General features: G+C 38.5%; 1 protein-coding gene across 1 annotated transcript in view; it reads right to left on the reverse strand.

Annotated features, from left to right (window-relative positions):
* Positions 1-13,856, reverse strand: part of HERC1 (HECT and RLD domain containing E3 ubiquitin protein ligase family member 1) — a 231,092-nt gene that overhangs the window by 72,225 nt on the left and 145,011 nt on the right. Inside the window, exons 33-38 of the mRNA XM_053596078.1 lie at positions 13,515-13,625; positions 10,166-10,342; positions 7,540-7,779; positions 7,079-7,162; positions 3,882-4,402; positions 331-1,106 (exon numbers count right to left, since the gene is read on the reverse strand). Of these exons, the coding sequence (XP_053452053.1) occupies positions 331-1,106; positions 3,882-4,402; positions 7,079-7,162; positions 7,540-7,779; positions 10,166-10,342; positions 13,515-13,625 (1,909 nt within the window). The remainder of the gene's footprint in view (positions 1-330; positions 1,107-3,881; positions 4,403-7,078; positions 7,163-7,539; positions 7,780-10,165; positions 10,343-13,514; positions 13,626-13,856) is intronic.

Below are 13,856 nucleotides of genomic sequence, written 5' to 3' on the forward strand. Positions count from 1 at the left end.
ATATTTTCAATTATCAGACTATTATATAGTATAATCCTAAAATATAGTATAATCAGACTATTACATATTTTCAATAAATACTTGAGTACCCTTTGTGGTATAAGTTAAATTTCAATTTTACAAAATGTACTAATAATTACTAAGTTCTAATGCTTGTACAAGTTAAAATAGAAAATTATAGGTAGACAGATTATTATTAATATAAAAGTAACAAAAAAAGAAGTTTTCCTTTCAGAGGAAAAACAATGTGAAAATTCTGATAGTTATGAACATAAACAATTTCAACAGCACAAACCACCTCCCCCCCCCAAAAAAAATCAGAAAACATACCTTGCTTAATTTTGCCCCCAAACTGATCTTCCAAAAGCCCGTGGACCACTAATTTATAGATTATGGCTTGAGCTCGCTCCAGATCAGCTAATCCCAATGCTCTCTTTATAGGCGACCGCATTACTGCTCGCTTCACCATGTGTCGCATCAAGAACTGCAGGGCTGCACGCATCTCCACATCTTCATGAACAACTGGAGAACTTGCACAGTCTGAGTTGTGGCCGTTTTCAGCCAGAACTTTTGGTATGAGCAATAACTCAGCATATTTACTACAGCCAAGAAGAGCACTAAGTGATTTCATAGCACCGAGGTAAAGATACGACAGCTGGACTGCTCTGATTTCTGACTGAGCTATGTCATGATTTTTGGACATGTGTTCGTGATTTTTTCTTTTTCCTTCTGTTACCTGATGTTGGGATTCCACACCTGCCAGTGTTGGATCTAAAGAAAATGCAGCTATTTCATTTTCTGATTTGGAGCTTGTGGTACCCAGACTTTTGACATCATCAGATGTTAAGCCTGTTCGCATATCTAAAGCAGATTCACTCTCGGGTTTCTGCTCAACATCCCCTTTCTCCTCAGACTCATGCCGGTGTTTCTTTTCATGTCGCTTGGCGCTCTGTTTCCCCATGTCTTCATGAATGCCAGTTAGATATGTTAGGTCCAGCAGCACAGATGCAGTCAGGCCTCGGAATCGCGCCACGTCAAACGGCAATGGTTCACAGGGTTCCAGATTATACAATGGAGTATCACTAGGCGACCAAAAAGTTGGGAAGCTTTAATAAAGATCAGAATGACACAGGAAGAAGCAAGTGAGGGAAAGACAGGAGGAAGGTACAGAAAACAATGTAGACAAAATAAGATGTACCACGTACATAATACAGGGAATAATTTACACAAACTAGAGAAGTCATTACAAACACAGAGAAAAATGAGTCTACTATGAGAAAATGGGGAGAAGTGATACTAAATGCAAAGGCAATGAGATATGCATGTGCTTTCCAATGAGAATAGTCACTATTAAATAACACACATATAAGCCAGAGTCAGCAACCTTTCCGGAAAGGGCCAGATACAGACAGCAGTAAATATTTTAGACCTTGCAGTGTATATGGTCATTGTGGCCACCATTCAACCCTGCCATCGTAGTGCAAAAGCAGCCCTTGATATACCCAAACAAATGGCTCTGTAACTTACAAAAACAGGAGGTGGACCAGATACAGTTTGACGTAAGGTATTTGGAAAATTTGTGTAAGAAATCTAGCCTATGATGTGGGTAATGCTTTTTATAATCTATTTTAGAGAGAACTTTGTTTCATCAAAAATTTGCTTTAGCTGGCTGCTGTAGCTCAGTGGATAGTGCACTGGCTCTACACACCAGCGGAGGCAAGTTGGAACCTCCCCTGAGCCTGATTAACTCCCCCCCCAAACAAAGAAAAAAATTTGCTTTGTAATTATCAATTAATTGCTTCTAGTTTACAGTTAAGCAAAAATATCATTACGTATTTCTTGATATTGGCAAGAGTTTCCTGATTTTAAAAATGTTATAATCATACAAAACATTATAGAAAGCATTAGCAAGTATGAAGTTTTGGGTTGCTAATATAAATTTTGGTTCCATATCACCTTCCTAATCTTATTTTCCCTTTGCTTCATTTTTCTTACCTATTTTATTTATTTTGCTATATTGTATGAATCTTAACAAGGCTCCACAAATCCTTTCTGAAACAAGGCAAACACTCAAAGGAGAGGCAGACATTTTCATGTAACTCTATAAAATGATCGTTGGTTTCTTGGATGGAGTAGAGTGGGTTAGTAGAGTTAGTTAGTAGAGTCTACTAACCCCTAAAATTGTATTTAAAGTTTATGTATGTATATTTTTCAGTTGAGATGGTCCATAGCATTCACTGAATTCTAAAATGATACCACCTCCAAAAAACACTAGGAACCAGTGTTCTAGATATTGTTCCATGTCATATAAACATATAACTTTATAGGAATATTAGGTAATAAAATGAATAGTTCTATATCATCAATAAATCCATATTTTCAAATAATATAATTACATACTACAGTACATAAATGAGTCCCGTTATCAAGGGGACTATACTTGACATACAGTTTGATTACTCCTTAGCTGAAATGGTTAGGACCAGAGTGTTTTAGATTTCAAATTTTTAAAATTTTGAAGTATTTACATTGCACTTAGTAGCTAAACATCCCAAATCTGAAGATCCAAAATCTGAATTCTCCAATGAGCATTTCCTTTAAGCCAAAATCCAAACTGTTTTTTCGTTTGTTTTTTTGAGACAGAGTCTCATTTTGTCACCCTTTGTAGAGTGTTGTGGAGTCATAGCTCACAGCAGCCTCAAACTCTTGGGCTCAAGCAATCCTCTTCCCTCAGTTTTTCATTTTTAATAGAGAGTGTCTCACTCTTGCTCAGGCTGGTCTTGAACTCATGAGCAAGTTATCCACCTGCCTTTGCCTCCCAGAGTGCTAAGATTATAGGTGTGAGCCACTGTGCCCTGCCTTATTTTTTTTTTTTGAGACAGAATCTCACTTTCTTGCCCCTGGTAAAGTGCCGTGGCATCACAGAGCAACCTCAAACTCAGAGGTTTGAGCTCAGAGCAACCTCAAACTCTTGAGCTCAAGCGATTCTCTTGCTTCCACCTCCCAAGTAGCTGTGACTACAAGTACCCGCCACAACACCTGGTTATTTTTCAGAAATCGGGTCTCGCTCTTACTCAGGCTGGCCTTGAACTTGTAAGCTCAAGTGATCCACCCCCCTCGGCCTCCCAGGGTGCTAGGATTATAGGCATGAGCAACCATGCCAAGCCAAAATCCAAACATTTTGAGCACTGACATGATGTTCAAAAGAAATACTCATTGGTGCATTTTAGATTTTAGATTTTCAGATTTGAGATACTCAACCAGTATTTCCTTTTATATAAAGTATCTATTTTACACAAATCCCTTCTAAATTTCAAACACGCCAAAATAGTTTTAAGTACTCAGTTTGTGTCAAATAAATATAATTTTCTTATCTATTCAAAATGTTGTAAAATGTGGGGATAGAAATATGTGCTTTTTAAAAAAGAATACTTAAAGTCACAGATAATGCAAAGCTTCATTTTAGTCACTCGAGTATTCCTATCCTATACTCAGAGCCCTCCCAACATAAAAGGTAATAAACAGATCAGCTGACTGACTTTTTACTATTCTAGTGCATAATGGAAATGATCAAAATGCAAAAAAAAAATAATAGAAAGAACATCCCAACTTAACTTATAAACAAGTAAGCAAGCTTATCATTTCTTTCGCAAACAAAAGAAAACTAAAAAATTACGTATTTTAAAAATCACTGGTATTTCAAGGAACACAGGTTTGAGAAATACTACTTTATGAAAAATTACAGTACCAATACCAAGCTATACTTTAAAAACAGTAAACTGGCAGCTCAACCAAAAAACTAATTACTCACTGTCCATAGGCAATGGCCTATTTCGCCATTAAATACTTGTTTGCTAAAAGTACAACTCAACAAATCATACCTGATGGTAATTTCTGCTTCATCCCATTGGACCTTGGCAGATGTGCTGCCCTCTTTGACCACTCCCAGCAGCGTGGCATGGCGCCCAGTTTGCTTGTGAACACACCGACCTCCAACTCTAAGACCAGCATCAACTCCTCCTATCACGGCCAGCACGGGCCACACCTCTATGCAAAGAGTCCTCAGCTGTGGCTCTGAGAGGTCAGCAAGGCCATGTCTATTATGTTTACCTTTCTCTTCCTCTTTGTTTTCCTTCTCCTCTCTCATTTCATTTTCCTCTCGGCTCTGAACCGAGCGGCTTTTCTTTAGCTTTTGACCTGACTCTTTAATACATATCTTAATTTTGTGCAGCCTTTCCATCATTTTTTTGTTAATACAGTAAGTCCAACGGTCTGTTCGGTGAAGGATACGGATGAGCTGAATCGTGGCCTCAGCCAGTACTGCTGCTACTGGGCTACATATGGGGTCTCCTGGAAGTAAGTCTCGGGGTGTGCCGCGCATCTGCATATCACAAATTTTCACCTACATAAAAGAAAAGAGGGTGGAAAATATGTGATAGTAATAGTTCTCCTTAACTATCAGTCACTATAAATTCTAGCATATAGAGTCCCATGTTGAACTGTGTTTGTTATATCTTAATACCTGAGTATTAAACCCACTGGCCCCAACAAAGTGCAAGGAAATATTACAGATCTACTGAAGTTAGTAGTATCTAGTGGTATGGTCCCCTGGAATAAGCTGCCTTGTCATATTAACCTCCTGCACATGAACTCCAGAGCTGTTAGAACCACTTGAAAGATGAATTTATATTTGGGTAATGAGTACAAAAGCCCAGACTCCACCATTATACATGGTATTGGAAAAAAAAAAACAAATATCTGTTTCTTTTTCCAAAAATAAAAGAGGGAGAGAGAGAATATAGACCAAGATACATGCAACTGATTCAGTTTAGTCCAAAAAAAAAGCCTTGAGAATATACTTTTCCTTATCCTCAAGATATCAGAAAAATAATGATTCCTGGGACCATCTTATATTGTTCAAGGGGCGCAAAGCTAAAACTGTAAATCTTGACAACTGGAATAGTCACAATCTGGAAACCATTGCAAATAAGACACAGAAGTTAAAATAGCAGCAAGCCTTGGGTTCCAATCTTAATTGTTTTCTTTTTTTTTTTTGAGACGGAGTCCCACTGTGTCACCCCTCAGTAGAGTGCCATGGCGTCACAGCTCACAGCAACCTCAAACTCTTGGGCATAAGTGATTCTCTTGCCTCAGCCTCCCAAGTAGCTGGGACTACAGGCACCTGCCACAATGCCTGGCTATTTTTTTTGTTGCAGTTGTCATTGTTGTCTAGCTGGCCTGGGCCAGGCTAGAACCCACCAGCCCTGGTGCATGTGGCTGGTGCCCTACCCTGTGAGCCACAGGCGCTGCCCTGGCTATTTTTTTTGTTGCAGTTGTCATTGTTGGTCATCTGGCCCAGGCTAGGTTCAAACCCACCAGCCTGGGTGTATGTGGCGGTGCCCCATTGAGCAATGGACACCACCCAAAAGCCTCAACTTTTCATATGCAAAGAACTATACTAATAATAGTATCTATCTCCCATAGTTATTTATTTTTTTTAGAGACAAGAGTCTCACTTTGTCACCCATGGTACAGTGCTATGGTGTCACAGCTCACAGCAACCTTCAGCTCCTGGGCGTAGGCAATTCTCTTGCCTCAGCCTCCAGAGTAGCTGGGACTACAGGTGCCAGCCACAACACTCGGCTATTTTTTTGTTGCAGTTTGGCTGGGGCTGGGTTTGAACCCGCCACCCTCAGTATATGGGGCCGTTACCCTACTTGCTGAGCCATAGGCACTGCCCTTCCCATAGTTATTTTAAAGATTAAATGAGACTATGCATATAGAGTGCTTATTAGTATAGTACCACACACACTGTAAACGTTAAACAAATATTAACTATTAATGGTACTATTTTTCTCATTGATTCTGAAATTTATTAGAAAAAGGCTTCTAGGTAGAATAAATTGATAGAAGGCTGAATAAATTTTTTCAAGGTTCACAGAAGTTAGAAAGGCCATCATTCTAACCAGAAGTACCAAAACCTATTTGGGGCTACAATAATATCATAAAGGCAAGGAATGATACCAGGCTCTAGACTGCCTTTTCACTTTATCTCCAGTTCAGTTTCTGTTCACTGTTTAAGAAGCTGTTTTCAGCTAACCTTAAATTACAACTCCTTGAAATTAAAAAAAAAAAATGTGTATTTTTAAGCATAGAATAAATTTTCTTGGTTAAAATTTACCAGGTCCAGTACTTCCATTATGGAAAAATGAGATAACTTGAAAGCTTTCCATCATGAAATGACTAGAAATTTTTGAGACTGGGCCTAAGCAACACTACATAACAAGTGAAAGGACAGGGTCAGAAAAAAAAATCCACCTACCAGCCCAGGGACACCACAAAGAAGTTTTTCTTTGTGTGGGTTTTAGATGACATGGGAAAATTTTTAACATTCTTCTCATAATATTCAAATTTACGCCATCTATAAGGTCTGAAAACTACCATAGCAGAATGAAAGAAACGTAGTGTCCCCATCATGACTTGGCATCCATCGTCTAATTAATAGTATCTTATTACATTTAAGAATATTTCCAAATTTCTCTCTCACGTCCATAATTGCCAGTAAACTTGATTATCCCTAAACCAGTTCCTGTAATTCCTATAATTGCACATATGTTTGAAAGTTGACTCACTATATTCAAATTCTCAGAATAGTGCTTTAATATAAAGGCAATTTCTTTCTTTCTTTCTTTTTTTTTTTCTTGGTAGAGACAGGGTCTCATTTTATCGCCCTTGGTATAGTGCCGTGGTGTCACAGCTCACAGCAACCTCCAACTCCTGGGCTTAGGCAATTCTCTTGCCCCAGCCTCTTGAGTAGCTGGGACTACAGGCACCTGCCACAACGTCCGGCTATTTTTTTGTTGCAGTTTGGACGGGGCCCTACCCACTGAGCCACAAGCACCACCCTATAAAAGCGATTTCTAAAACTAACTTTCTTCTAGAAGAATTACCTGAGTCAGGTACTTTTAATGGTATAAATAGCTTATTAATTTGTAAATTCTACCTAATGATAAAATATTAATGAACAACAACAAATATTCTTCTTATACCTAAGTATAAAAGTTTGAGGTTTCATTACCTTTTCACCTGGGTTGCTACTATAGAACATTACACATGGGTACAACTCTGCTGCATCCACATCTTCAAAAGCTAATTTGGGTTCCTAGAGTGTGGCATAAGTGAGAAGAAAAAAGAAACAAAATATTTTTAAAAATTGATAATACTCAACCACATTAGAATTCAAAACTCCTTTGAGATGAAACAAAGGTTATGAGAGAGAAATCTCAATTAACCTGGCTAACCAAGGAAATTCTACATATAGTAAATAATCCTGATCTGTTCATCTGTTTCAAATTTTTACTGGGGTTTTACTATCTTTCTGTTGTTTTTTTGCTACTGATAAATATTATAATAACCAAAAAGTATTAGAGAAAAGGGAGAAGGGAATACATAATCTATAAACTAACTGGCACTTGAATAACTGAGTTAAATATAAATAAAAATAAGAAAACATGCAATTTTGTAAATGGGTTTCAGTACCTCTCCATTTTTCCCAAAGGAAATGGTCCTGGCTTCCATATCTAACACACAGGTAATGAAATCTCCTTGAGTAAAGCTGGACAGTGTGAGAGTTTGTTCTCCATTATGATAGAGGTTACCACTGTAGGCCCTATAGAGCCACATATCTGAGGTAGTGCGGTGGTTAAAGTCATGTACTGGCCAGCGAGAAACTCCAACGCATGTACCTTCATTACCTCTGTTTTCCTTCACAATGTAAAACTAAAATAAAAGTAAGAATATTCATTAATACTCATAAAACTTGTTTATATATTATTAAAAACAGATGTTCATAAACAGAATTTATGCATTGATAAGAACATGTTGAGCTTCTTTTCAGTCTAAGTGAAAATAACATAAAAAAACTACATCAATTTATAAAGACTCTAAAACAAAACTTATTCTTTAGCTTCCAGAACATCTGGAATAAACTTTAACATAACCTATAACATTACTTCGCATCAAACGTAACAGACTATAAGACTATAAGACAGCAGGGCGTGGCCCTAGCTCCTGTACTTTCCACCTCCATATATCATACACACTCTTGAGTCAAACTGATGTCACAGATGACTAATACTTTTAAAACAGACTGCCTTCAGACAGTCCCTCTGAACCAAGGACTCAACTAAATTATTCAGACTGAACTGGGAACAAAGGTGGGAAGCCCCGTGGTGGCAATATACTGGGGTCCTGTTAACCTATATTGTCTCCACTGTAATATGTTCTGATTAGAAGTGTCCTAACAAACTTTGTTTCCAGGGATAACACATACGGCCTATGGGATTATATTTCTTGTGTAGGTACCCTTTAAGATACTACCTCAGCCCTGGACTGGCTGGAGTTGTGCTGTACTAAATTGATGCCTAAGCTAGATCTTTTTCTTTTTTTGATGGGGTCTTGCTCTGTTGCTCAAGCTAGAACACAGTGGTGCAATTGTAGCTCACCATAATCTCAAATTCCTGGGCTTGAGTGACCCTCCTGCCTTAGTCTCCTGAGTAATTGAGACTGCAGTCACATACCACCACATTCAGCTAATTAAAACTTTTTTTTTTGCAGAGATGGGGTTTCACTATGTAGCCTAGGATGGCCTCAAACTCCTAGACTCAAATGATCCTCCTGCCTCAGTTTCCCAAAGTGTTGGGACTACAGGTGTGAGCCACTGTACACAGCCCCAAATTTTTAAAGTCAATATAAAAACTTAAGAATGAAGACACGTGACTTTTTAAAGTAGACTTTTATGGTCAATGACATATGTTTTAACTGGCTACGCCCAAGACTACTAAAAGGTATAAACGAAGTTAAAGGTTACTATAGGCTGGTCTCATCCTGCTGCACGGGGTCCTAGTGATAGCTTTACTATAAGATACTATGCCCAATGGCTCAGTGCCTGTAGCTCAGCGGCTAAGGCGCCAGCAAACAACAATGAAAACTGCAACAAAAACAGCCAGGCGTTGTGGTGGGCACCTGTAGTCCCAGCTACTTGAGAGGCTGAGGCAAGAGAAGTACTTAAGCCCAAGAGTTTGAGGTTGCTGTGAGCCGTGATGCCATAGCTCTCTAGTGAGGGCGAAATAATGAAACTCTGTCTCAAAAAAAAAAAAAAGATACCATGCCCAAGAGCCAAGATGGTGGATTGTGATAAAAAAAAAGGGGGGGAGGGGTTTGGAGTTAACCCAACAGAGACTGCTATCTTCAGAAAGGCCTCCTTGCAGTGTTGACCCTTGGCTGGCATAGGGGAACCTAATTGGTAAACAGTTCCCTATATTGATAAAAATTTACCTAATTGATAAGCCTGCCTCATTTTATCTAGACTACTAACACAACAATATAACTTATGCTAAATCTTTTTTTTTTTGAGACTGAGTCTCCCTTTGTCACCCTTGGTAGAGTACCGGGCATCATAGCTTACAGCAACCTCCGACTCTTGGGTTCAAGTGATTCTCTTGCCTCAGCCTCCCAAATAGCTGGGAATATAGGCACTCGCCACAATGTCCAGCTAGTTTTTTTTTTAGAGATAGTGTTTTGCTCTTGCTCAGGCTGGTCTCAAACCTGTGAGCTCAGGGAAATCCACCCACCTTGGCCTCCCAGAGTGCTATGATTACAGGCATGAGCCATCATGCCTGGCTTTAAATCTTTGTTTTCCTTTTGAGAATCTAAAATTTTATTACATGCCAGGAAGAGGGTACCTGCATGACTAGTGCAGTGCCCAATAAAAACCTTGGGCAAGGAATCTTTAATGGCTTTCATGGCAAAAACATCCATCTCACACCTGTTGCTTTCTCTGCTAAGAAGGATATAGTTAGTCTCTGCTCTCCCAGAAGTTAGATTTTCAATGCCGAGGGAAAATGTGCTGTGTGTGACCTCTCATGGGAGGGATACAACATGATTTCTTAAACATTTATTTTTTAAGTTTTAGAGATAATTTCAGAATTATAAGAGTTATAAAAATAGCACAGATTCCTGTGTACCTTTCACTCAGGTTCCATTTATACCAGTGTCTTACATAATGATAGAACATTTACATAAAACATTTGTATGTTTTTTTTTAAAGTCTTTCCACACATTTTTCATAAAAACCTGAGAAAAAAGGACTTCATATTCTACATACCTTCCACTGATAGCACCCAGAAGTTACTCCAGTGGATGCCAATCCATACCCTTTTCCTCCACTGCCATGAGTTAAAATCTGTCCATTCTCCACTAAGCAACACTGAGCTTTCTCTGGATCAAAAGATACTTCTTGGATAGGAAGATTCTCATCTTCTTCTTCCAACTCTCCCTGCTTCTACCAGAAAGGAAGCTAGGTCAGTATCTTGGATTAGCCCAGATCTCAGGTAATATATATTTGGAGACTCCTTGTTTTATTCCACAAATATTTATTAAGTATTTACTATATTATCAGTTATTGTGCAATGTAATGGGAACACAATGATAAATAAAGCATGGCCCCTGCCCATAATGAGCTTACAGTCCAATTCATGGATAGAAGTACAAATAATAATCCTAATATCACAATAATAACAGAAGTTACATAACAAGGATAGAAGAATCATAAAAGTATTTATATAAAGTGTTTAACTATGCTTGAGAAGTACAAAGAAAGCATTCAAAAGAAAGTGACTTCTAAGATGAGTCCTAAATGATGTGATGGCATCAAGCAGCTGATCAAAGCAGAGAGGCATTTTAAGGCAGTGTGTACAGCATGTGCGAGGGCATGGAGGTACAACAGAGTTCAGTGATTTAAAGTAATTACAAGCAGTATGTAATGTCTGGAGGATGAGACTGATAGAAAATGAGCCCAGAAAGAGGAGGAGTGAAATCAAGGAAGGCCTTGTATGACATACTATTATTTTTTTTTAAGAGATAGAGTCTCACTTTGTCACCCTCGGTAGAGTGCTATGCCGTCACAGCTCACAGCAACCTCCAGCTCTTGGGCTTAGGCAATTCTCTTGCCTCAACCTCCTGAGTAGCTGGGACTACAGGCACCCACCACATCGCCTGGCTATTTTTTATTGTTGCAGTTTGGCTGGGGCTGGGTTTGAACCCACCACCCTTGGCATATGGGACCAGCACCCTACTCACTGAGCCACAGGCGCCACCCTGTATGACATATTATTTGAACTCTGCAACAGGAAGTGCCTATATAGGATGATTTATATAAGAAATCTATGATCAGATCTGTGCTTTATAAACATCAGCCTACCAGGGGTTTATAGGATGAAGGCAGAAAGACTAATTAGGGGATTGTTGTAAGAAATAGTGAGGAACAGGGTGGTGCCTGTGGCTCAAGGAGTAGGACGCTGGCACCGTATACTGGAGGTGGCAGGTTCAAACCAAAAACTGCAAAAAAGAAAAGAAAAGAAAGAAACAGTAAGGACCTGAATTCATTCATTCATTCATTTATTCAATGAACATTTACTAAGCATCTACTCTGTGTCAAGTATTCCATCAGGTCCTCTATATTCAGCAGTATAAAAGATATAGTCTCTGCTCTCCCAGAACTTATATTTTAGAAGAGAGAAACAGAAGATAAAAAAATAAGAAAATGCAATAAATAATCAGTATATGTTGAAATTAAAACAGGTGATGTTACAAAGAATATATGGAAACTACTCTAATTAAGGAAGGACTCTCTGAAGAAGTGATAATAAAGTTGAGAACTGAATGATAAGCAGTTTCCGAGACACATATCTGGAGGGACTAGCCAGTTTAAAGCCCTAAGGAAGGAACAAGTTTACTGTGTTCAGAGAAATAGAAAGGTGGGCAGTTGTTCAGAGCACAATAAGTAAAGAAGATGAGACAAACAGTTCATTACCCCCAAAATAATGAGAAACCATGTCTTAAACAGAGATGACCAATGTGCTCTGATTATCATATCATTTTAAAATACCACTCTGGATCCAACAGAAACAGAGATCAGTTAAGAGGCTATTGTACCGTCCAAGCCAGATATAACAACTTGGAATATAGGGTGATGACAGAAGAGCTGGCAAGGTAGGCAAATTCAAGCTATGTTTTAGAGAGGAGCCAACAGAATCTAGAAGATGTATGGATGAAGAAAATGAGAGTTGGGGGAGACAAAAGAAGAGAAACATCAAGAATGACTCCTGGGTTTTTAACTTGAGTTATACACTAGAAGGCTGGGAAAGCCTGGGGAAGCACAATGTGATAAAACTAATGATGCTATTTTTGACATGTTGAGTATGAGATACCTATTAGATGATCATTCAAGTGAGAAGACTAGCAGAAGATAACTATATAAATCTAGAATTTAGCAGTAAGGCCAGAACTGGAATTAAAAACTGAGATTCACTGGACTATGGGTCTGAATAAGGTTTCTTTAAGAAAGGGAATGGGGATGACTGTTGAAAAAAAGAAGAGGTCTTGAAACTAAGCTTTAGAATACTCTAATACTCTATTAGACTGAACAGAAGAAGAACCAATAAAGGAGAATCAGAGCAGGCCATTGTACTGAGCTAGGAGGAAAACTGAAAAGTGTGGAATCATGAAAACCAAGAGAAGAATTAAGGTAGATGTATAGACAGATGGATTCACAAACTATTCAGGAAGTGTATGGAACCTGATGATTACATCCATAGGGATTTCAGGTTTGGAAAACTAGGTGAGTGGCAGTACCTTTAATCAAAAATGGGACAGAACATAAAAAGGGAAAGGTTTAAGGGAGAGACAACTGGGTTACCATTTAAACTTGGAAGGCATTGCATGCAGGTGGAAATGGTCTTAGGTATGGATAATACTGCTAAAAAGGTTAGGGATAAATTAGCTAGGAGTAGCAGCAGCCAGGTACTTCGGAAGCTGAGGCAAGAGGATCACTTGAGACCAGAAGTTTCAGGTTACAGTGAGCTATGAGCATGCCACTGCACTCTAGCCAGGGCAGCAGAGCGAGATGATTCTGAAGAATACCAGTGTTTTAGGATGGAGTCCAGTAGGACCAAAGAAGAGCTGCTTCTAGAGGGAATTAAGGATTGGCAAAGGGTTATGGAAATCCAGGAGAAGATGGGGCTTTAGAAACAAAAGAAGGCTAGAGTTTCCAGAGGCAAAGTAAGATATGGACAAAAAATTATATCCTGTATTTAGCAACCAACATTTATCTTTGTCATTTAATATTGGCGCTTTGATGGAAGATAAACAATTGGGTTGAAGAGAAGTAAGGAAGTAGCTGAAACATACAGATTACTCTTCCAAGAAGGTTATTAGTGAAAGACAAAAGATCAGAGAAGGTTTCATGAATAAAAATATGATTTGGGAAGTAGGGAATGAGAGATAAGCATGTTTATAAGCTGAGAGGAAGGGAATCAGTGGAGAAGAAGACAATGCAGAGATAGAAATGAAATAACTGATAGGGCAAGGTCCCTCAGAGGCGCAGGCATCCTGAGACAGATGACAGGATGTTCATTTATGCTGTCTAAAAGCACCTTTTAGGAACGATCAGTTACCTGTAATTTTATTTCTTGCTCTTTTTCCTTTATCTGAATAGCATGTTTGGCCTGAGCAATGGGTGTCTCCCACATACAATCCGATAGAAGGGAAAATAAGCGTTCAACAATCTGTTTTATTGAAGAAAAGAGAATGATAATGTCTTTTAAAGAGTAATTTTAGGTACTTTTAGAAAAGATATGTCATATAACTAATATTAAGTTACATGTGAAGTTAGATTATACCAATGTTAAACAACTACTTTGGGTGGTTATCTGTTAAATATCTTTATTTAAGAAAGATCAATAATACACTAAAAAGTGGATTTTATTTTGTCTTATATGGACTTCTAATTAGACCAC

The sequence above is a fragment of the Nycticebus coucang genome, chromosome 6 (assembly GCF_027406575.1).
Source record: "Nycticebus coucang isolate mNycCou1 chromosome 6, mNycCou1.pri, whole genome shotgun sequence".
Classification (NCBI taxonomy): domain Eukaryota; kingdom Metazoa; phylum Chordata; class Mammalia; order Primates; family Lorisidae; genus Nycticebus; species Nycticebus coucang.